Source organism: Engystomops pustulosus, chromosome 2 (assembly GCF_040894005.1).
Source record: "Engystomops pustulosus chromosome 2, aEngPut4.maternal, whole genome shotgun sequence".
Taxonomy (NCBI): Eukaryota; Metazoa; Chordata; class Amphibia; order Anura; family Leptodactylidae; genus Engystomops; species Engystomops pustulosus.
Genome location: NC_092412.1, coordinates 246,215,242 through 246,241,126, shown reverse-complemented (window position 1 = coordinate 246,241,126; position 25,885 = coordinate 246,215,242). Strand labels below are relative to the sequence as shown.

Genomic DNA, 25,885 nt, shown 5'->3' with positions numbered 1-25,885 from the left:
AGTAGTATAGTATGTAGTATACTGTGTATATGCATATAGTAAGAAGTATAGTATGTAGTATAATGTGTGTGTGTGTGTGTATAATGAGTAGTATAGTATGTAGTATACTGTGTGTATATGCATATAGTAAGAAGTATAGTGTGTAGTATACTGTGTGTGTGTGTATAATGAGTAGTATAGTATGTAGTATACTGTGTGTATATGCATATAGTGAGAAGTATAGTGTGTAGTATACTGTGTGTATGGGTATATAGTGAGTAGTATAGTATGTAGTATACTGTGTGTATGTGTATATAGTGAGTAGTATAGTATGTAGTATACTGTGTGTATGGGTATTTAATGAGAAGCATAGTATGTAGTATACTGTGTGTATGTGTATATAGTGAGTAGTATAGTATGTAGTATACTGTGTGTATGTGTATATAGTGAGTAGTATAGTATGTAGTATACTGTGGGTATGGGTATTTAATGAGAAGCATAGTATGTAGTATACGGTGTGTATGTGTATATCGTGAGTAGTATAGTATGTAGTATACTGTGTGTATGTGTATATAGTGAGTAGTATAGCATGTAGTATACTGTGTGTATGTGTATATAGTGAGAAGCATAGTATGTAGTATACTGTGTGTATGGGTATATAGTGAGTAGTATAGTATGTAGTATACTGTGTGTATGGGTATATAGTGAGTAGTATAGTATGTAGTATACTGTGTGTATGTGTATATAGTGAGTAGTATAGTATGTAGTATACTGTGTGTATGGGTATATAGTGAGAAGTTTAGTGTGTAGTGTACTGTGTGTATGTGTATATAGTGAGTAGTATAGTATGTAGTATACTGTGTGTATATAATGTAGTATACTGTGTGTATGTATATAGTGAGTAGTTAGTATGTAGTGTACTGTGTGTCTGTGGTGTAGTATACTGTGTGTATATAATGTAGTATACTGTGTGTATGTATATAGTGAGTAGTATAGTATGTAGTATACTGTGTGTATGTATATAGTGAGTAGTTAGTATGTAGTATACTGTGTGTATGGGTATATAGTGAGTAGTATAGTATGTAGTATACTGTGTGTATGGGTATATAGTGAGTAGTATAGTATGTAGTATACTGTGTGTATGGGTATATAGTGAGTAGTATAGTATGTAGTATACTGTGTGTATGGGTGTATAGTGAGTAGTATAGTATGTAGTATACTGTGTGTATGTGTACATGGTGAGTAGTATAGTATGTAGTATACTGTGTGTATGGGTATATAGTGAGTAGTATAGTATGTAGTATACTGTGTGTATGGGTATTTAATGAGAAGCATAGTATGTAGTATACTGTGTGTATGTGTATATAGTGAGTAGTATAGTATGTAGTATACTGTGTGTATGGGTATTTAATGAGAAGCATAGTATGTAGTATACTGTGTGTATGTGTATATAGTGAGTAGTATAGTATGTAGTATACTGTGTGTATGGGTATTTAATGAGAAGCATAGTATGTAGTATACGGTGTGTATGGGTATATAGTGAGTAGTATAGTATGTAGTATACTGTGTGTATGTGTATATAGTGAGTAGTATAGTATGTAGTATACTGTGTGTATGGGTATATAGTGAGTAGTATAGTATGTAGTATACTGTGTGTATGTGTACATGGTGAGTAGTATAGTATGTAGTATACTGTGTGTATGGGTATATAGTGAGTAGTATAGTATGTAGTATACTGTGTGTATGGGTATATAGTGAGTAGTATAGTATGTAGTATACTGTGTGTATGGGTATTTAATGAGAAGCATAGTATGTAGTATACTGTGTGTGTGTGTATAATGAGTAGTATAGTATGTAGTATACTGTGTGTATGGGTATATAGTGAGTAGTATAGTATGTAGTATACTGTGTGTGTGTGTATAATGAGTAGTATAGTATGTAGTATACTGTGTGTATGGGTATATAGTGAGTAGTATAGTATGTAGTATACGGTGTGTATGTGTATATCGTCAGTAGTATAGTATGTAGTATACTGTGTGTATGTGTATATAGTGAGTAGTATAGTATGTAGTATACTGTGTGTATGGGTATATAATGAGAAGTATAGTATGTAGTATACTGTGTGTGTATAATGAGTAGTATAGTATGTAGTATACTGTGTATATGCATATAGTAAGAAGTATAGTGTGTAGTATACTGTGTGTGTGTGTATAATGAGTAGTATAGTATGTAGTATACTGTGTGTATATGCATATAGTGAGAAGTATAGTGTGTAGTATACTGTGTGTATGGGTATATAGTGAGTAGTATAGTATGTAGTATACTGTGTGTATGGGTATTTAATGAGAAGCATAGTATGTAGTATACTGTGTGTATGTGTCTATAGTGAGTAGTATAGTATGTAGTATACTGTGTGTATGTGTATATAGTGAGTAGTATAGTATGTAGTATACTGTGGGTATGGGTATTTAATGAGAAGCATAGTATGTAGTATACGGTGTGTATGTGTATATCGTGAGTAGTATAGTATGTAGTATACTGTATGTGTATATAGTGAGTAGTATAGCATGTAGTATACTGTGTGTATGTGTATATAGTGAGAAGCATAGTATGTAGTATACTGTGTGTATATAATGTAGTATACTGTGTGTATGTATATAGTGAGTAGTTAGTATGTAGTGTACTGTGTGTCTGTGGTGTAGTATACTGTGTGTATATAATGTAGTATACTGTGTGTATGTATATAGTGAGTAGTTAGTATGTAGTGTGCTGTGTGTATGGGTATATAGTGAGTAGTAAAGTATGTAGTATACGGTGTGTATGTGTATATCGTCAGTAGTATAGTATGTAGTATACTGTGTGTATGTGTATATAGTGAGTAGTATAGTATGTAGTATACTGTGTGTATGGGTATATAGTGAGTAGTATAGTATGTAGTATACTGTGTGTATGGGTATATAGTGAGAAGTATAGTATGTAGTATACTGTGTGTATGGGTATATAGTGAGTAGTATAGTATGTAGTATACTGTGTGTATGGGTATATAGTGAGTAATATAGTATGTAGTATACTGTGTGTTTGGGTATATAGTGAGAAGTTTAGTGTGTAGTGTACTGTGTGTATGTGTATATAGTGAGTAGTATAGTATGTAGTATACTGTGTGTATATAATGTAGTATACTGTGTGTATGTATATAGTGAGTAGTTAGTATGTAGTATACTGTGTGTATGTGGTGTATTATGCTGTGTGTATATGGTGTAGTATACTGTTTATATAATGTAGTATGCTGTGTGTATATAGTGTAGTATACAGTGTATATAATATATTGTGTGTATTGTGCTGTGTGTATCGTGCTGTGTGTGTCACGGGGCGGTGAATGGCGGCTGCTGGGGGCGGATCCGTGTGTGACGGAAGGGGCGGGGCCGGTGTAGGGGCGGAGCGGATGTCAGTTCTTGTCCTTCGTGTAACACCGGAGCCGATCACTTGTGCTCAGCCGCCGCCGCTGCACTGACAGGAGACACGAGTCGCCGGCACCCAACAGCACCCAGCAGCACCCAGCAGCACCCATGCCCCGATACGAGATGGCGCTGATCGTGAAGGCCATGCAGCGGGTGAGTGCTGCCATTGTCCTTATGTCTTACAGAGTAACGTGCTCAGCCCTGATTGGCACAGCCCGTGCCCCGCGTGTAAGTATCCGGGGGCAGGAGAGGGGAGCCCGGGCTGCCAGCCCCAGCCTCATGCCCGGCACCCACCGCTCACCCTGCCCTCCATTCATTCATTCATTCACAGGGGCTCCTACTACTACATAGTGTATATATCTACCATGCCAGCCTCATACTACTACATAGTGTATATACCTACCATGCCAGGCTCATACTACTACATAGTGTCTATATACCATGCCAGCCTCATACTACTACATAGTGTCTATATACCATGCCAGCCTCATACTACTACATAGTGTCTATACCATGCCAGCCTCATACTACTACATAGTGTCTATACCATGCCAGCCTCATACTACTACATAGTGTATATATACCATGCCAGCCTCATACTACTACATAGTGTCTATACCATGCCAGCCTCATACTACTACATAGTGTCTATATACCATGCCAGCCTCATACTATTACATAGTGTATATACCTACCATGCCAGCCTCATACTACTACATAGTGTATATACCTACCATGCCAGCCTCATACTATTACATAGTGTATATACCTACCATGCCAGCCTCATACTATTACATAGTGTATATACCTACCATGCCAGCCTCATACTATTACATAGTGTATATACCTACCATGCCAGCCTCATACTACTACATAGTGTCTATATACCTACCATGCCAGCCTCATACTACTACATAGTGTCTATATACCTACCATGCCAGCCTCATACTACTACATAGTGTCTATACCATGCCAGCCTCATACTACTACATAGTGTCTATACCATGCCAGCCTCATACTACTACATAGTGTCTATACCATGCCAGCCTCATACTATTACATAGTGTATATACCTACCATGCCAGCCTCATACTACTACATAGTGTCTATACCATGCCAGCCTCATACTACTACATAGTGTATATACCATGCCAGCCTCATACTATTACATAGTGTATATACCTACCATGCCAGCCTCATACTACTACATAGTGTATATACCATGCCAGCCTCATACTACTACATAGTGTATATACCATGCCAGCCTCATACTATTACATAGTGTATATACCATGCCAGCCTCGTACTACTACATAGTGTCTATATACCATGCCAGCCTCATACTACTACATAGTGTCTATATACCATGCCAGCCTCATACTACTACATAGTGTCTATATACCATGCCAGCCTCATACTACTACATAGTGTCTATATACCATGCCAGCCTCGTACTACTACATAGTGTCTATACCATGCCAGCCTCATACTACTACATAGTGTCTATATACCATGCCAGCCTCGTACTACTACATAGTGTCTATACCATGCCAGCCTCGTACTACTACATAGTGTCTATACCATGCCAGCCTCGTACTACTACATAGTGTCTATACCATGCCAGCCTCGTACTATTACATAGTGTCTATACCATGCCAGCCTCGTACTATTACATAGTGTCTATACCATGCCAGCCTCACACTATTACATAGTGTCTATACCATGCCAGCCTCATACTACTACATAGTGTCTATATACCATGCCAGCCTCGTACTACTACATAGTGTCTATATACCATGCCAGCCTCATACTACTACATAGTGTCTATATACCATGCCGGCCTCATACTACTACATAGTGTATATACCATGCCAGCCTCATACTACTACATAGTGTCTATATACCATGCCAGCCTCGTACTACTACATAGTGTCTATATACCATGCCAGCCTCATACTACTACATAGTGTCTATATACCATGCCAGCCTCATACTACTACATAGTGTATATACCATGCCAGCCTCATACTACTACATAGTGTATATATACCATGCCAGCCTCATACTACTACATAGTGTCTATACCATGCCAGCCTCATACTACTACATAGTGTATATACCATGCCAGCCTCATACTACTACATAGTGTATATACCATGCCAGCCTCATACTACTACATAGTGTCTATATACCATGCCAGCCTCATACTACTACATAGTGTCTATATACCATGCCAGCCTCATACTACTCCATAGTGTATATATACCATGCCAGCCTCATACTACTACATAGTGTCTATATACCATGCCAGCCTCATACTACTACATAGTGTCTATATACCATGCCAGCCTCATACTACTACATAGTGTCTATATACCATGCCAGCCTCATACTACTCCATAGTGTATATATACCATGCCAGCCTCATACTACTACATAGTGTCTATACCTACCATGCCAGCCTCATACTACTACATAGTGTCTATACCTACCATGCCAGCCTCATACTACTACATAGTGTCTATACCATGCCAGCCTCATACTACTACATAGTGTCTATACCATGCCAGCCTCATACTACTACATAGTGTCTATATACCATGCCAGCCTCATACTACTACATAGTGTATATACCATGCCAGCCTCATACTACTACATAGTGTCTATATACCATGCCAGCCTCATACTACTACATAGTGTATATACCATGCCAGCCTCATACTACTACATAGTGTCTATGCCATGCCAGCCTCATACTACTACATAGTGTCTATATACCATGCCAGCCTCATACTACTACATAGTGTATATACCATGCCAGCCTCATACTACTACATAGTGTCTATATACCATGCCAGCCTCATACTACTACATAGTGTCTATACCATGCCAGCCTCATACTACTACATAGTGTCTATATACCATGCCAGCCTCATACTACTACATAGTGTCTATATACCATGCCAGCCTCGTACTACTACATAGTGTCTATATACCATGCCAGCCTCATACTACTACATAGTGTCTATATACCATGCCAGCCTCATACTACTACATAGTGTCTATATACCATGCCAGCCTCATACTACTACATAGTGTATATATACCATGCCAGCCTCATACTACTACATAGTGTCTATATACCATGCCAGCCTCATACTACTACATAGTGTCTATACCTACCATGCCAGCCTCATACTACTACATAGTGTCTATATACCATGCCAGCCTCATACTACTACATAGTGTCTATATACCATGCCAGCCTCATACTACTACATAGTGTATATATACCATGCCAGCCTCATACTACTACATAGTGTCTATATACCATGCCAGCCTCATACTACTACATAGTGTCTATACCTACCATGCCAGCCTCATACTACTACATAGTGTCTATATACCATGCCAGCCTCATACTACTACATAGTGTCTATATACCATGCCAGCCTCATACTACTACATAGTGTCTATATACCATGCCAGCCTCATACTACTATTACATAGTGTCTATATACCATGCCAGCCTCATAATACTACATAGTGTATATATACCATGCCAGCCTCGTACTACTACATAGTGTCTATATAGTAACCTGTGCCATGCTTATACTGTGCCAGTGTAGGCATCGTATAGTAAGTTTTGCCAGGCACAGTGCCATTTCACCTGCTTTGCCAGTGTTTGCATAACGTAAGTTGTGCCATGCTTAGTACTAACTCTTGTGCCAGTGTTGACATAACATAGTAACCTGTGCCACGCTTACTCTGTGCCAGTATTGACTTAGTAAGTTGTGCTGGGCACAGTACTACATCTCGTCCAGTTTTTCCGCTTCTCCTATGTGACACATATATACAATATCTATAGAAACATGTGCAGTACTACTTCACGCTTCTACTACTTCTTCCTACACAGTGCCCGCTGTGATACTGTACGGTGTTGTGCCAGGCACAGTAGGATGTCACAACCCGTGCCGCTGCTGTAATATAATATACCCAGTACTACTTCTTGTACAGTGCTAGTAGTAAGTGCTGCCAGGAACAGTACAACCTCCTGACCATTGCGGCTGCTTCTCTTATCGCATCAGTAACAGAAGATTGTGATAGAGCAGCATGCACAGTACAACTTCTCATACTACTACACACGACGTCTACAATCCTCTGAAGTCATATGCACAGTACAACTTCTCATACTCAGTACTTCTCTTACTCTCTGTAGTATATATCATATCTGAAGTCTACAGCGAAATGCACAGTACTACTTCCCATACACTGGGAGGATTAGAGAAGTGCTGTGTATGTGAAGTTGTACTGTGCAGATTGATTACCTTGATAATAATAATAATTCTTTATATAGCGCACACAGATTCCACAGCGCTGCACAAAGCATGACAAATCAGTCCCTGTCCCCATGGGGCTCACAATCTAATCAACCTTCCAGTATGTTTTGGAGTGTGGGAGGAAACCGGAGGAAACCCACACAAACCAGGAGAGAACATACAAACTCTTTGCAGATTTTCACCTGGATGGGATTTGAACCCAGGTCCCCAACGCTGCTAGGCAGAAGTGCTACTCACTCAACCACCGTGCTGGCCATTTTTTTTATTAGAGATGAAAGTGGGGGGGGGGAAATGTATCATTCAGTTTCTGTGGTAAAACTGTTCTAGTTGCCCATGGAAACCAATCAGAGCTCAGCTTTAATATTATAAACAGCTGTGGGAAATGAAAGCCGAGCTCTGATTGGTTTGCAATTTGTAACTAGAACAATTCTGCTCTAAGAGACTTATGATAAATCTCCCCCATAGTGTATATGTGGAGTTATACTGCGCTTATTACTGTAGACTCCAGGTTTTACATACACTACAGTGGATTAGAGATGTAATAATACGTCTCTTAGAGCAGAACTGTTCTAGTTGCTCATGGCAACCAATCAACGCGCAGTTTTCATTTTCCAACAGCTGTTTATAAAATGCAAGCTGAGCTCTGATTGGTTTCCATGGACAGAACAGTTTTACCTCAGAAACTCATGATAAATCTCCCCGTGTATGTGGAGTTGTACTGTGCTTATTACTGTAGAGGATTAGAGATGTATTTTGTGAGGCAGCAGTCATGTGCACAGTACTACTTCTCTCATGTCCTCCACTATGTAATTGTAGGATCTGGTATAGTGTGCACAGTACTACCTCTGCTACCCTGACATTTATTATAGGGTTTCCATAAGACTGTACAATATCACTTCTCTTATGACCTTCTAATTTATTTGTTTGATCTGGTATAGCATACACAGTACTACTTGTGGTATCTTTTTTTTAGTATGTTATTACTAGGGACTTCTGTAGAGTATACACTACTACTTCACCTCTCATCTGTCAGTGAGGTGTTTGGTGTGATGTGCACAGTACTACTTCACCTTCTGGTGTCTGGTGTGCACCGTACTACTGCCCCATCCGGGTCTGGTGTGCACAGTACTGCCGCCCCATCCAGGGTCTGGTGTGCGCCGTACTGCCGCCCCATCCAGGGTCTGGTGTGCACCGTACTGCTGCCCCATCCAGGGTCTGGTGTGCACAGTACTACTGCCCCATCCGGGGTCTGGTGTGTTGTGCACAGTACTACTGCCCCATCCGGGGTCTGGTGTGTTGTGCACAGTGCTACTGCCCCATCCGGGGTCTGGTGTGTTGTGCACAGTACTACTGCCCCATCCGGGGTCTGGTGTGTTGTGCACAGTACTACTGCCCCATCCGGGGTCTGGTGTGTTGTGCACAGTACTACTGCCCCATCCAGGGTCTGGTGTGCACAGTACTACTGCCCCATCCGGGGTCTGGTGTGTTGTGCACAGTACTACTGCCCCATCCGGGGTCTGGTGTGTTGTGCACAGTACTACTGCCCTATCCGGGGTCTGGTGTGTTGTGCACAGTACTACTGCCCCATCCGGGGTCTGGTGTGTTGTGCACAGTGCTACTGCCCCATCCGGGGTCTGGTGTGTTGTGCACAGTGCTACTGCCCCATCCGGGGTCTGGTGTGTTGTGCACAGTGCTACTGCCCCATCCGGGGTCTGGTGTGTTGTGCACAGTGCTACTGCCCCATCCGGGGTCTGGTGTGTTGTGCACAGTGCTACTGCCCCATCCGGGGTCTGGTGTGTTGTGCACAGTGCTACTGCCCCATCCGGGGTCTGGTGTGTTGTGCACAGTGCTACTGCCCCATCCGGGGTCTGGTGTGTTGTGCACAGTACTACTGCCCCATCCGGGGTCTGGTGTGTTGTGCACAGTGCTACTGCCCCATCCGGGGTCTGGTGTGTTGTGCACAGTGCTACTGCCCCATCCGGGGTCTGGTGTGTTGTGCACAGTGCTACTGCCCCATCCGGGGTCTGGTGTGTTGTGCACAGTGCTACTGCCCCATCCGGGGTCTGGTGTGTTGTGCACAGTGCTACTGCCCCATCCGGGGTCTGGTGTGTTGTGCACAGTGCTACTGCCCCATCCGGGGTCTGGTGTGTTGTGCACAGTGCTACTGCCCCATCCGGGGTCTGGTGTGTTGTGCACAGTGCTACTGCCCCATCCGGGGTCTGGTGTGTTGTGCACAGTGCTACTGCCCCATCCGGGGTCTGGTGTGTTGTGCACAGTGCTACTGCCCCATCCGGGGTCTGGTGTGTTGTGCACAGTGCTACTGCCCCATCCGGGGTCTGGTGTGTTGTGCACAGTGCTACTGCCCCATCCGGGGTCTGGTGTGTTGTGCACAGTGCTACTGCCCCATCCGGGGTCTGGTGTGCACAGTACTACTGCCCCATCCGGGGTCTGGTGTGTTGTGCACAGTGCTACTGCCCCATCCGGGGTCTGGTGTGTTGTGCACAGTGCTACTGCCCCATCCGGGGTCTGGTGTGTTGTGCACAGTGCTACTGCCCCATCCGGGGTCTGGTGTGTTGTGCACAGTGCTACTGCCCCATCCGGGGTCTGGTGTGTTGTGCACAGTGCTACTGCCCCATCCGGGGTCTGGTGTGTTGTGCACAGTGCTACTGCCCCATCCGGGGTCTGGTGTGTTGTGCACAGTGCTACTGCCCCATCCGGGGTCTGGTGTGTTGTGCACAGTGCTACTGCCCCATCCGGGGTCTGGTGTGTTGTGCACAGTGCTACTGCCCCATCCGGGGTCTGGTGTGTTGTGCACAGTGCTACTGCCCCATCCGGGGTCTGGTGTGTTGTGCACAGTGCTACTGCCCCATCCGGGGTCTGGTGTGTTGTGCACAGTACTACTGCCCCATCCGGGGTCTGGTGTGTTGTGCACAGTACTACTGCCCCATCCGGGGTCTGGTGTGTTGTGCACAGTACTACTGCCCCATCCGGGGTCTGGTGTGCACAGTACTACTGCCACTGATGCCCTTGCCCCGGATGCAATGGGTTAAATTGTTATGTGAGGCGGCCTACATGCTCACACATAATTCTTCTTATATGACTGATCCTTGGCACAGCCTTCGTTATGTCACTCACGAATGCGGCCGGTTTGGTATCAGACTTCCCCTTCGTAATGTGTACAGCTAAGATCCCCGTGTAACACTCCCCCCGCAGCGGGGAAAGCATCGTATTATTAGGTCAGGAATGTCCCCAGCCACTGACCGCAAGCAGAGATCTTGTAAAATAGTAAAAGTTAAGAGAAAATGGCCAAATCTTAAAACTGTATGAACCTGGAAACCCTTGCAGAAACCCTCTGTCCGGGATCCCAATATCACAGTGCCATATATGGATGTGTGGCCCTTGCTGGTACTGCAGCTCATTGTTCCCAGATCAACATGTAATCCTCCCCTTGCTAGATAGTTTAGGAAGCAGTAGGGTGAGTATTAACTTTAAGGGAGGCCTCAAGAACACGGGTTCCAGTAGCCAACAGAGGTAAGTAAGACTAGTAGACGGCTTAAGAGAAGTTCAAATACTTTCCCTATAAGACAAGGCTCCCAACTTTACAACCCTTCCGTAGGTTAACCCATTGGACAGAGCTGTCTTCTGGCTCCTTCCTGTGTGTTATGGAATTGGATTGTAAAAATAGAATATAACCTTTTGTAATGCTTCATCCCTCCTGTAGGGGCGCTGCAGGGAAATGAAACACCTACAGCTTGGCTGCTCTGTAGATTACAGCTCATCTCTGGTCAGGAGGACCATTTTTGTTCTCTGTAGATCAGGGATTGTCCACATCCGAGAAGCTCTTTAACTTTACAGAATATAGGCTCGAGTATTAAAGAACAAGTATAACTGTCTATACATAACGGGGCACATTACTTGATTCTTTAGACACGTCTTCCATGTTTTTACATCCAATTGATTCTGACATTTGTAGCTCTTTTTCACATTCAATATGACCTCAATGTTTGACCTTTGGTAATAAAAAGCCCAGAAGAGAAGGATGATAAAGCAGGAGGACCCTATAGAAGTGGAGACCCTTGTGGGAGCTATGATGATGGGCATATTGGTTGTCACCACAAAACGAAAAGATTTTGTAGAATTTTTAATGACTTGACAGAAGAGAACTTTACAAGTCATCTGATAAGTTCTACAAACTCCGAAATCAATTTCCCGAAAAATGTTGACATGATCACAGAAGACCTCCTGGGTTCCCCTGAAAGACCAGTCTCTAGGTCTCCAGGTTCACCCTGTAATGTTTAAATATTGGCAAGTCCATTTTAATAAGTTTTTTGGCGTGAGTTCTCGCAGTCATTAACCCTGCAGGAGTAGCTCTTAATCCTTATTTCTTGTTCCTTTTGCCTTTTTTTTTATACTTCATAAATCCCAGAAAAGAGGTTTTACATCGTAAGCGCAGATTATATGGCTTTATATAAATGTCTATTTTGCAGGTTTTAGTTTTATTACGAGCACAGACCGTGGCTGGTGCTTTAGGTGGAGCATAATTTTTAGCCAGTGTTGCCGTGCAAAGTATATAAATCCAGTCTAGGTCAACTTTATTGAATGTAGTTTATATTATATTACTGTATTATGTCAGGAATATTGCCCAAGGGATCTCCTATTTGGAGAATTGGGTTTCTGCTCGGGTCTTCTCCTCGCCTCTTGTCCAGGGTTGAGTGCTCTGGACGACGTATCTTGTCCTTTATTGCATAAACAACTTGAATGGGCAAAGTTCTCCTGGGAATCCGACTTATTCCCATATTTTCCAAAGTATAACAAGGGCTCTTGGTAGGGAAAACTTTGTGATAGTGATGGTACATTTCTAACACGTAGGGGTTGTCCAACAAGGGACCACTTCGAAGTGTCTCGAGTCTAAGTGTGACCATAAATATCTGATCGGTGTAAGATATCGAAATCCATTTAGCATTGAGAACGGTAGGACCAGTCATTTATACCTGGTGCCTATAATTTGTTGGCAAATCCGTGAGCCATAAATGGGCGACTGAGAGATTATCCCAACATTTGCAGGACATAACTTTGTATCATTTCAATGGTTTCTGCAAACAATTATGTTTAAAATGCATATCACAAAACTTGTCTGGACTGTCTACTGTGCCCATCACGGCTGACGATCATCCAATGTCAACGGGCGTTTACCAGGATGTAGGATGTGGTTAGGGATATTGAAGGATTCATTGGAACTGTGTTCTAGGTGGGAGACCTCTTTTCTACGTCTAAAAAAAGGTTTGTTGGCCAGAGATGAGCGGACCCAAACTTTAGGTTTGGACATGTTCCACCTAATCGGACGTGTTGCTTGGTTTGGTGCAGAGCAGCAAGTCAGCCGGTTTTATGCCACTAGTAACTAGGCATAGGCAGGGCTGTGATTGTCCAGGTGTGTCCATCAGGTTTCCTCCTGCCACAGCCATGCCTAGTTGCGAGGGGTGTTAAGCTCCCTAATTGGCTTCTCTGTAGCCCATGTCCGGGTTAAAGGAAACCTACCACCACAAATCTACCTATAAAGGTAGATCGGGTGGTAGGTGAATCAATGGGACGTGAGGATAGCCCTTTTAAGGGCTAATCCTCACGTCCCCGCACTTTTTTGTAAACTTTTATTACCCTAATATGTTAATTTTGTTATGCGGCTACTTGGGCGTGGAGTAGCCGCATCTGAGATTACACGAGGCGGCTACTCCACGCCCCGGTAGCCTCTTTTCCCCTCCTTCTCACCATGTTCGGCGCGCAGCTGCTCGTAGCTGCGCGCCCTCGTCCGCCGATCCTGCCGTCTGCGCAGAACAGCAGGCCCGCGCCTGCGCGGTCACTGCTCCGAAGCCGGGGCTGCACAGGCGCGGGCCTGCTGTTCTGAACATGCGCAAACGGCAGGATCGGCGGACGAGGGCGCGCAGCTACGAGCAGCTGCGCGCCGAACATGGTGAGTAGGAGGGGTAAAGTGGCTACCGGGGCGGGGAGTAGCCGCCTCGTGTAATCTCAGATGCGGCTACTCCACGCCCAAGTAGCCGCATAACAAAATTAACATATTAGGGTAATAAAAGTTTACAAAAAAGTGCGGGGACGTGAGGATTAGCCCTTAAAAGGGCTATCCTCACGTCCCATTGATTCACCTACCACCCGATCTACCTTTATAGGTAGATTTGTGGTGGTAGGTGCCCTTTAAGCTACATGTCCGGATTAAGCAGGGCTGCCGAATGGAGGACGTCGAACCTAAAGTTTGAGTCCAATCATCTCTACTAAAGACATATCAGAAATCTTGATCGATATTGCGCTGAAACCCTCACCAATTGCTGAAGCTAAGAGTCAGGGGGGTCTCCACTTACCTGTAATCAACTTGGTTTGGTCCTTTGTGGGTAGACTGACTTAGTTGGGTGTACGATCATAGAAGTATAAAAGTCCTTACCGAGCTGATCATCACATTTTCTCTCATTTAGCCCTGGCTCCTCTCGGCAGGCTTCTTCAAGAATAATCCGAGTATTTAATTTGAATGTTTGACCTTCTTTTGAGTGTTCGCTCTTATGGGCAGTGCCCTCTTATCTTTACTTTGTTGGTGTTTTACTCCGTATTTATACTATATAGCCCGTTTTTATGTACTTTAGTATGCTGGTGGGAAATTAATAAAAAAGCAGAGCCTATATATATATATATATCTCCTTTTATAATGGTCCAGAAACCTACTTGAGAGTAGGTGTAGACAAGTTACCGTAGAGTTTAGAGGCCCGTGATGACTTCTTGGAAGCTGGTGAGAACTCTCACAAACTTAAGTCTAGAAAGGATAGCATGTTTGTAGTTGCATAGCATCTGGCACCAGATAATCGTTCAAATAATCTCCATAAATTCTAAAAATGTAGCTTCTAAGTAAAACTTCACTATAGTCGACCCATCTAGTGTTGATGGAATCATTGACCACGTGGCCCATGAGGGACTTTGTCCGTGCACTTGTGAGTTTTGCCAGACCAAACGTAGAATCACAGAACTGAACTCAACATATTCGGACCGCTAAATCCGGCCTGGCCATGGAGCAAGTTTTTCCAGACCAAACCCATTTGTGGGGAACGTGGCTTGATTAAGAGAATCGGGGCCTTCTAGGGAAGTCACTTTAGACCGTATTGGAAAACATCTCAAAAAGTTTGGTGCAGGAGTCCTAGTTGGGTAAAATGCCATCAAATAATTGTTTGTGCTCTGTTTCGCTTGCCTTGGACACCTCTGTCCATCAAGGGGTAATTGAGGTCTCCAGAGCCAATGCGAAAGAGCCCTACGTTAATGAAACATTTTCTGCCTGAGTGATATCAATCACTTAGCGCCTAGAGAATATAATAACTGTAACGTAATGTTTATTCTATATTTTTTTTTATTCTGTATGTTCTTCCCTTTTTGTAACTTTACGATGGTCTATATTTTTAGATTGTCATGGTGGCCTGTGAAGGTGTTTGTATGTTTGTTATGTGCATAGTTCCCACGCCCATGTCTTTCTCTCCCGCGCCGCGTCTTTCTGTGTACCTTTAAGAGCTGACATGTAATGTGCTGTTAACCCTTCAGGTTCTTTGTAGCTTTTGGCAGCTTCGTTGTACTTTTTTTTTTCTTCAACGTGTCATTGTCCTCACAATGACTACCTTTTCTAATTGTGTCTTTGTCTCTTTGTTTTTGCTGCCTTGCAGGGTTCCTTACTTTAGGTCCTCCTTCCCTTCCATGGTTAAATAGCCGATGGCTTTGGAAATTGACGATTTAAACAAAAAAGTGCATGCTAAGCATCGAATATTGCCGGAACCGGCATCAAGAGAGCAAACCAAAGGACAAAGACTTATATATTTTTTACACTCTTTTGACCTGAGGCACCGGTGTGGTTTATAAAGGACTCACCGCCATCATCTAATCATGAGGGCTTCACTGGAAGCGGCTGATATTGCCATAGTGGCATTGTACTTTGTATTGGTATTATGCTTTGGATTTTTTGCCATGTGGAAATCGAACAGGAGTACAGTAAGCGGATATTTCCTGGCAGGTCGTTCTATGACCTGGGCAGCTATTGGCGCCTCCCTGTTTGTAAGCAATATCGGTAGTGAACATTTCATTGGACTATCGGGATCTGGAGCAGCGAGTGGATTCGCAGTAGGCGCATGGGAACTAAACGCCTTGTTGCTGTTGCAGCTCCTTGGATGGGTTTTTATTCCTGTCTACATTCGTTCTGGAGTATACACTATGCCTGAATATCTATCCAAACGCTTTGGAGGACATAGAATCCAAGTCTACTTTGCTGTTCTTTCCTTGATTTTGTACATCTTCACCAAACTGTCCGTAGACTTGTATTCAGGGGCGTTGTTCATCCAAGAATCCCTCGGTTGGAACTTATATCTGTCGGTTATCTTACTCATTGGAATGACTGCACTGCTCACGGTCACCGGTGGTTTGGTAGCTGTGATTTATACAGACACCCTTCAGGCTTTTCTCATGATCATCGGGGCATTGACTTTAACCATTATAAGTTTTGTGGAAATCGGAGGATTTGAAGAAGTTAAAAGGAGATATATGTTGGCAACACCCAATATTACCGCTATATTGATGACCCATAACTTCACCAATACGAACTCTTGCCATGTCTCACCAAAACCTGATTCTCTTAGGATGCTCCGAGAACCGTCTGATGAAGACATCCCTTGGCCTGGATTTCTCCTGGGTCAGACTCCTGCATCGGTATGGTATTGGTGTGCAGACCAAGTCATTGTCCAGAGAGTTTTAGCAGCCAAAAATATTTCCCACGCCAAAGGATCAACTCTCATGGCCGGGTTTTTAAAAATTTTACCAATGTTCTTGATAGTAATTCCTGGGATGGTATCCAGAATCATGTTTGTAGATGACATCGCTTGCATTAACCCTGAGCACTGCATGGAAGTATGTGGCAGCAGAGCCGGATGCTCCAATATTGCCTATCCAAGATTGGTCATGAAAGTTCTTCCTGTTGGTCTACGTGGTCTTATGATGGCTGTTATGATTGCAGCCCTTATGAGTGACCTGGACTCTATATTTAACAGTGCAAGCACCATATTTACCCTTGACATCTACAAATTTATGCGGAAAAGTGCAACATCTCGAGAGCTTATGTTGGTCGGGAGGGTGTTTGTAGCTTTCATGGTAGTAATCAGCATTGCCTGGGTCCCAATCATCGTGGAGATGCAAGGAGGACAAATGTACCTATACATCCAAGAGGTGGCAGACTATTTGACTCCTCCAGTAGCTGCGTTGTTCCTGCTGGGCGTATTCTGGAAGCGCTGTAATGAACAAGGAGCATTTTATGGTGGGATGGTAGGCTTTGTACTTGGAGGCACCCGTCTCGTATTGGCCTTTGTCTACCGAGCCCCAGAGTGCAATCAACCAGATAATCGTCCGGGCTTCATCAAAAATATCCATTATATGTACATTGCAACCGCTCTGTTTTGGATTACCGGTAGTATTGCTATTGTAGTCAGCCTTTTGACACCACCTCCAAAGAAAGAACAGATCAGGACCACTACTTTCTGGGCATTGAAAAACAAGACTTTAAAAGAAAAAACAGACAAGGAAGCTTCCTACAAAGAACATGAGAAAAATAACATGCCTTCCACGGATGCCCTGAAACAAGTGCTTCCTAATGGGAAGTCAGATGACCACATTAAGAACATCCAAACGGAGGACTTAAACCTTCTGATGACTTATAAAGATGACACAAATCCCGTAAGCTCCCTAAGTGTCTCTGAAGCGGAGACTCCAGTGGATTGTTACTCCAATGGGCAAGCATCGCTTATGGGACAACTTCCTCCAGAGCTGAATAAAGAGGACCAAAGCAAATGCTCGAAGTGTCTTGACTGGTTCTGTGGGTATAAAAGCACCAGTCCCAATAAGAGAGCCATAAAGGAGGAGGAGGTGGACGATGAAGCCGTGTGCTTAAAAATGTTAGAAGAGAGCCCGATTGTCAAACGAGTTCTCAACACTGGACTGGTTTGTGTGTGCTCCGTAGGGTTGTTTATGTTCATTTACTTCTCATTGTAAGTGTAAAATGTACCTTCTGCAGTGTGACGCGAACAATCCCTTACTATTGCCTTTCGAAAGATGGAATAAATGATGGGTCATTGCGTGTTCCAATGTATTGTTTACTCTGAATATGACCTTTAACCCGATCATCGGTGACCAAAATTAGGTGAAATCTAAAGGGGTATCAGAATCTAAAAAAAATGATTAATTATCCAATGGGTATGTTTAAAGGTTTATGAGTGTCCACTTCTAAGTATGACCGGTTGACCTCCACCAATCCTTTATCACTTATCCACTGGACCTCAGTGCTGGATCTCATCTTTTTAAGGCAATTGGTTGAGTTCTGATTGGTCTGACCTTATGGATCAAACTGGGATACCCCTTTAAGGATTCTGTATTATGCCTAATTTTTTTTTTTAACCAAATATATGTAATTTATTACTTTGAGGAACGTTTACTGGTTGTCGGAGAGGAGAGTAGACTTCTGTTTTTTTTAATCCAAGGATGGATTTGGCACAACAAATTTGTGAATTACAATTCTGTATATGTATATATTTATATATTTTTAATGCAGACTACCTTGACTTTGCCTTAGTCCTTTAATCACAGCGTTACATCGGATTATTTTCCACCTTCTGTGTTTTTTTTTGTTTTTTTTTATTTTATTTGTTGTCCGGTATTCCGGATGGTCCTCTGTCCCATAGTGTAAATGAGTGCTTAATACTTAATTTTGTGTTTTGTCTTAATATTTATTTTAATTACATTTTTATAGACTTTAAATTTGTGCTTCTTTAGGGTTCTTTAGATATTTTTGTATTAGTTTTTTGTCTTTTTTTTTAATTTTAAGGGCAGGGTTATGTTTGTGAACAGGGTGTTTGTTTTTTTTCTATAAGACCTTTTATTAAAACTTAAGTTTTCCACATATCCAGACTTTTTTATTCAGGTGCCCAAATTGGTCCTTTACACAGAGAGGTACCTGGCTGTGACCGGCACCGATCAATGTTATACAAGATTAATCGAGACTCTTACTAACACTTACTAGTATTAGTTATAGTTTTAGTTGTTTGTTTAGTAATTTTCTACAGTTTACACAATTGCCGGCAGCAAACCCCCCTCCCCTTGCTGAGTATGTGATCATGGTGGGGCTCTTGCCAAAACCTCCAAAAGTGCCCCATACTGAATTCTTACTCTAGAGTTCGTTTCTATGGGATTTTAAGGACGGATTTCTTGGGCAACTGAATGCTGCACGTGTACATCTTACTCCGTTCGGTATTGGGCACTTTAGGGACCCAATGTTTTCCTGATTGCTGAGTGTCCATCATTTAGACTACCCGTCCCCCCCAACACCGATCGGTGTCACTCTTTGTGTATACTAATTTGACTACTTATTCCGGCAAAGTTTATTAGAAGGTGAAGTACTCTTTAAATTGTAGATTTTGCCCTATAAGAACAAAATATAAATATATATATATATTTTTAATAAATAAAGCCCCATCATAGACTACTAGCGTATATCGATAATCTATGGAAGGTAACCAATCGCATGACTTGTATTTAGATTCTATGGTGTGTCCTAAATGTGGCCAATCCCACTAAAAATCTGAAATTCAATATTGTAAAAAAATCCTGATGACCTTTCAAGGGGACCAAATACACACACAAGAAAAATATAATCTCCCCAACCGGGTGCACAAACGGAAGGGACAGTTCCCCTCTTATGTCCCCGATAATGGATGAGCAACACCTCAGAAGAAAGGTCGGAAACGCGTCGGAACGCTTCTGTGTATCGTTGTTAATGCTGTCGATGTGACGAATAAAGCTGGATGCCGATTTTGGTGGTGTTCATGGATTATCACTGGCGTCCACAACGAGCTAAACGGGAGATTTGGGAAATGCGGTTATTGCAGCACTTGGCCTGAGAATTGGGTTATGAAACCCATTACCTTTGCTCACATTTAGGTCATTAGGACTTCAGTAGAGCTGAGAATGAGAAGTAATTATTCTTCATGTAAAAGAAAAACAATAAAACACATTTTTAAATGTGTATTCACAGATCAAGGTTCACAAAAATCTGAAAAATCCTGTCTTTTCCTACATTTTGGTGCCAGTCTGGCATTGAGCTAAAGCCCCAGTTAACCGAAGATAGACTAGTTGCTAGGGGGACACTACTTAAAGGAGTCGTCTACTTTCAGCAAAAATTTTTATACGGTTTGTGTAAAGAAAAGTTATACAGTTTAAATTCTTCAGTTTTCTAGATCTCTGCTTGCTTATCTTCTATAGAAAGCTTCTATGTTTACTTCAGGTGGATGGAAATCTGTCCATGGCCATGTGATGGACACGCGGGTATCACAGAGCGATTAACGGCTTTTGCTCCTGCTTGTCCATCGCGTGACAAAGGACATATTTCTATCCAATGGAAGGAAACCTATATAGCAGGACAGCAAGCAGAGATCTAAAAAAAAAACATAAAGGAATTGATATACAATTCTATTGGAAAACTCTATAACTTTGCCTTACACAAACAATATAAATTTTTTTTCCTGAAAATAGACCACCCTTTCCACAACAACGCCCTATGAAATTGTCTAGTTAGGTGAATAACTCCTTAGAAACTAATCTTTCCATAAATCTCTCAGCCTGAATCTGCAGTATTAATCAGATTTTTTGAAAAAAAATAAAAAAAAAATTAGCAGATCTTTTTTTTTTTTTAGTTTTCAGGCATTTAGTTTATTCTCAAATTTTATAATATTTCATGCCAAAATTTTCCTTGGCTTCCTCGCCATCCTTCACGAGACCTTCTCGCACCTTAAGGTAATGTCAATAATAGAACGTAGGGGATATTTTTATTGATTGTGACCCCACAAAGTGCTATTTTGCATTGCTCTGAGCAGTTTCAATCCTCAACCTAAAAAATTAGATGCTTCCGGTAATTTATTTTTCCAATACATGATTGCATGACGTTAAGGTCCTTCATATTCATCTAGGCCTCTAGTGGAGTTGAAGGGGGGAGGGGGGGTAGTCAAATTTAATACTCTTACAGAATAAAAAAAAAGGTGAACCACTTTGACCAGTATCGGAAACACTAGGTCAACCTGGACACTCTAGGTCTTTTAGTTCTGGATGAATTGTAGTTCTATGTGCGGGTTTTGAGACTCTCCAGATTTGCTAGATATTTCCAATTAACTCCTGATGGATCACATCGAGCTTGGTCGAACTTTCGGTGGTCTGTTCTCTACTTAAATATACTGCCGTATTCCATGGTGAACTGGATACTGTAACAGTGGGAATGGGTCATCGCTCCCTGATGAGGTCACGGGAGAAAGTATACCAGGCAAAATGGGGGCGCACATGGGCCACCGGCATTTAAGTCCTAGTCAGTTCCAGCACTAATTGTGGGTTTTACCGGTGGTTGCTTGCTACATAATACCTGTGAGCCCACCGTGAAGCATAGATCTGTCTAATGTTGATAAGCCAAAAGCTAGTTGATGGTCTGCTGAAGTCGAAACGAGAGAATTTGAGTGAGTCAGCTGGGTTGCTTTTTCCATACTGTTTGTAGTTGGTACTCGAGTTCCAGGGCAACATATTGTTCCTGTTGGATCAATCCTAAGGGGTCCTGATCTTGTATGTAGAGGTGATGTCTCCTATTAGTTGTGGTTGGCCATTAGTGGACTGGATCATCTAGTTTTTAGCTTAAAATACAGTATAAAGTAATCATTACAGTAGGCCATCAGGCTTCGAACTAAGCCTTTACAAAATCGCCGTAGCAAAATTGTTCTAATAACATTCACGCGGAAGTTGCTTTTGTGACAATTCAATTTCTATGGGTTCATACCCCCAGCTGTGGTTTCAATCGTCACAGAACTCGGAGCTAGTCCATATTCTCTCGGGCGGCAGGATTTAATGTGGCCATCTGAGTGCAAGCGGACCTCACATGGCCTGCAAAAAAGGGGTCTTCCAGGAGAAACTGCTAGCCCAATAACTAGTCGGAAAGGTAACTATTGAAATTATTACCACCATCTAGGGGTCTTTAAAAAATTAAGACAAGTCCCATCCTATCATATGAAGAGTCCATTTTTCACCACTGATAATATGACGAAAAACAAGAAAATTCAACCATGACCAGTTGGAGATATCCCTTCTACGTGCAAGATCATCTACCATATATTTTACCGGCCTCCCGTAGTATAACCTGTATTTTTATTAATTATTTTTGTATCAAAATATTTAGTTCCTTAGAAGGGTGAGGATACTATGCGCTTTCAGAGCTGTCCTGGTTCTCCTGTGACAGAAGATGTTCGGAATTGGAAATGCCCCATCCTTTCTTCTCAACGAAGATGAGCCCATATGGTCATCATAGCTTCTATGTGCCACAAGTAACTTGGCCAATTCATGGACAACATCTATGGTCATTTGTATGAACTTCTGTTTGGACAGCCCCTTTCCGAGGCTGGAAGTAGGTTTTGTTAAAAGCACATTCAGATAGTCGGGTATTCACAAATGTGTATGTAATGTGATGGTCTAGTATCCCCCGTATGTTGGAGACCCTGGCTCTTAGGCCAGCTTAGTGATGAGCACAAAGTATTGAACAATCAGCTATTTGATGTTTTTGATGCTGGACCCGCACCTATATATGCTGCCCTCAAAATACACTTTTTTTCTTTTTTTTGATCACAAGTGCCCATTCAATAAAATTCTATACGCGATGTTTTTTATAATGGTGGATTTTTACTGTTGCTTTGTCACTGAATCATTGCCCCTTGTAACGTGTTGTGTACAAAGTCGTAGCCGATCTTGTGGAATTTGTCTATCCTGTCCCATGGCTTTAATCTGACGATCGGGAACCCTGTAGAGACTTTTAATGATGTATATATTTTCTTTGCTACTGTTTTAAAATTGCGAGTGCCTAAGTATGAACGTTCCGGAAGGAAACTAAACGTGCACATACAATAGAGGAGTAGGACCTTTAACCATTGAATCTTTAGTGATCGATGACTTCTGGAACGTAGTTGACCTTATTTTTTTTCTTGCAAAAGATTTGCAATTAAGACTATCTTGAAGTGTTTCCATTGGGTCATTGAATATACACATGCAAGTTTGGACAACCGTAATGGCCCAAAGACTAAGATACGTATAGCTGTGTCTGAAAAGGTCTCTCAATGGATCTTCATTTCTTCAGTGGTGGGTCCATTGTCAGTCTGCTTCTCCTTAATACGTATGGACACCTAACGTTCCTGGTACATCTAGAACAGAACAAACTGAGGATCGTTCCAGAAAATGATTAAATCCAATAATTTTGATGACCTTACTTTCTAATTAATGGGGAAGGTGGTGGGGGGGAATGGCCAAAAATTAAAACCCTTCCACAACTTGGTGATGTATCGGATATCGGTGTATAAATAGTAGCCCCTACTACTTGTGAACACTCTGCAATCGATGGCTGATATGTATATATTAATCATTAAAATAGCTTTAGATTGAAAAAAATCTTCACAATTCAACGTGGCTAGGCAAGGCTTATCGAGCACTTTTTGGAACATTGCACTTAAATTCTGTATAGCACGTTAAGTAAATCGTTTATATCACATTTCTTCTCCATTTACTTTCAAAGCTGCATCTGATACGTTTGAGAATTCTGAGGATGATCACGATTAGCGTTTGACTAACAGCAGTGGCTCCCGACTGCACCATAAACATGTGTAGTTGATTTGGCCAATCGTGTAGAGTCGATAGAGACTTCTTCTGACATGCCCAACCCTTCTTCCGCTCAACTTCTGCCTTGAAGGAAGAGTTTGGAGCTCCCGTTACGCGATAGTTGGCAGATCTAGTGAAATTGTTGGGTTTGATGGACAATTCTAACCAGATGATGATGTCATCCACCAGCTTACATCTTATATGTCTGTCTTACCACAATGCTTTGTTCTGTGGTAATAGAAGAGCAGCCAAAAAATTGTGACGTAATTGGAGAAGAAAGCCTTTATTAGATAATCTTAGCTTTATTGCCAGAATTATGGCTTGATTTGCACCAAAAAATATGACCTAGATGCTATGCACTAGATTAGTTTGAGATGACTTTTTTTTTTTTTTTTTGCCTCATCCAAGAAGAGTTGTAAGTAAGCGGGGAAAACGGGCGTGGCTTACAATACATTGAAAGCGCCAAAATTAGTAGAATTCTGGTACAAGTAACCAACCTGGTGGTAGAAAATAGACCTATAATGTATCATCATCATCAGCCACTCTGTTCAACTTGGTACCTTCTTAGACTTTGGCCTTAAAGTTGGATATATAGCTGTATCACCTCTTGTCTAGCAATAAATATTGGGACAACTGCTCTGAGCACCACTATTGTTTTGGATCTTAGTAGTAGTTGTCATATTTCAAGCCCCCATGGCCAATGGATTCCATGGCCTTGATAAATCATTTGGGTTTCTACCCTCAAGGATGTCTAAAATCATAGATATCTACTGTGTCTGGATCAGTTTTGGTCAGGAGGTGGTATGTAAGTAATCATTTTGCTTTGCTGGCCTTCTTTAATGGTATCCACTTTCTCATAAAGCTCATAATTTCTTTCGTGCCTTTTGAAACCTGACCTATTTTTTTAGGTAAATGATACGTCCCCCTGGCTTTCCATATTTTGGATAGAGCCAATTTTTAGGGTACCATAAAAATGCCTTATTTACACAAGTCCATCACTCGCATAGATATTACTACCACCAAGAACATTTGTGGCCCAATTCTTTGAGTATGTTGGAAAATAATTCCACACGTAGTCATTACCAGATCTTCTGAGGTTCTCCGAGTTGAGCTGGACTTTAGTTTGTGGTGGACACTTTTTGTAGACGTTATCATTTTATGGTGTTAAACACTTCTGATCAACACAAAACTTGGTATTTCCCATAGATGTTGTATGATGTTCTCCACCTAATTGTCAAGAATTCTGGACCATGTATAGTTTCCTTGAGGGAAATGTCCTTCAAGATTTTAGATGACTCAAGGGTCTTCACTGAAAACTTCATGTCTTTAGGGAACAAAAACATGTGTGTGTATTTTTGATGCTTGGGAATTATATCTTGGGTTGGATGTTTATTTGGGGTTTATTGACTTCTTTAGGGGAGGGGCTCGACTCTCAAACTCGACTCCAACCCCTACCCCCAACATTATAGATCTTGTGTAAAATCTCTTAGAATTTGGAATTTTGTTGATTGTTACATTTATGTGACCAGAACTGATTTTACATTCATAATGTCTAGCGTGTTTTCTGCTCTACCTTGGTTTTGGTTCTTCGTGGTAGGTCTGAGAATATTCAGCATCTACGGTAATCAGAGAAGACGACTTTTCTGGATTGAGGCATTTTACTAGAACAATGTTTTACAAAGGTACTTAATACCTATAACTATATGGACTTTTTACCTTTTTGGATATCCAGTTGTTGTTTTTGTGTGTGCTTCTACTTTACTGTTGTCTATTTAATACTACAGAATTGTTAGCGGTGTTTCTGTTAGTTCTGTGTGTGTGCGAATATTTTTGTGAAGCAGTTGACAAAAACATATGACGAATATGTATTGTTGATGATATATTTGCTCAGTTAAGAAAAATCCTTGTTTCCTTAAGTGCCAAATTAAAGCAAACTTTTTATTGATCTTGTGTCTTCTGTTGGCTACTTTTCCGTTTTTATCGTTCGTTTGACAAATCTTCAGGCTTTGTGTGCAACTTTTAACCCCCAACTAAATTGGGGGTTGGGGGAATTCATTAAGACTGGCATTTTGAACGCCACTCTTAAAGTTTCCCCCTGTTGGTGGTCCGGTGCCCATATCTACAAAGAGGCTTTGACCTCATAGTAGACTAGGTGCAAACTCCACCAGTTCGGACTTAAGACCAGGTTTGGACCCGAGAAGTTTTATACTATATTCTCCACTCGCCACGCTCCCTGCCCCAACACAACAAAAGTAGCATATGGGTCAGGGAAATCTGGCTGGAAGGGGGTCGTTGAAGGCCTCCCCCCATTGATTCCCACTTGTCATTGCACCCACTGCCCCCAAACTCTTAGTTTCAGATCCTAAT

At 42.0% G+C, this 25,885-nt stretch overlaps 2 protein-coding genes across 2 annotated transcripts in view; both read left to right on the top strand.

Annotated features, from left to right (window-relative positions):
* Window positions 1–3,454: 3,454 nt before the first annotated feature.
* Window positions 3,455–25,885, top strand: part of MRPS6 (mitochondrial ribosomal protein S6) — a 37,682-nt gene continuing 15,251 nt past the window's right edge. Inside the window, exon 1 of the mRNA XM_072138712.1 lies at window positions 3,455–3,590. Within this exon, the coding sequence (XP_071994813.1) occupies window positions 3,546–3,590 (45 nt within the window). The 5' untranslated portion in view covers window positions 3,455–3,545. The remainder of the gene's footprint in view (window positions 3,591–25,885) is intronic.
* Window positions 3,462–25,463, top strand: SLC5A3 (solute carrier family 5 member 3). Its single transcript, XM_072138711.1, has 2 exons — window positions 3,462–3,590; window positions 15,481–25,463. The coding sequence occupies exon 2, from the start codon at window positions 15,698–15,700 to the stop codon at window positions 17,843–17,845; it is 2,148 nt and encodes a 715-aa protein (XP_071994812.1). The 5' UTR covers window positions 3,462–3,590; window positions 15,481–15,697; the 3' UTR covers window positions 17,846–25,463.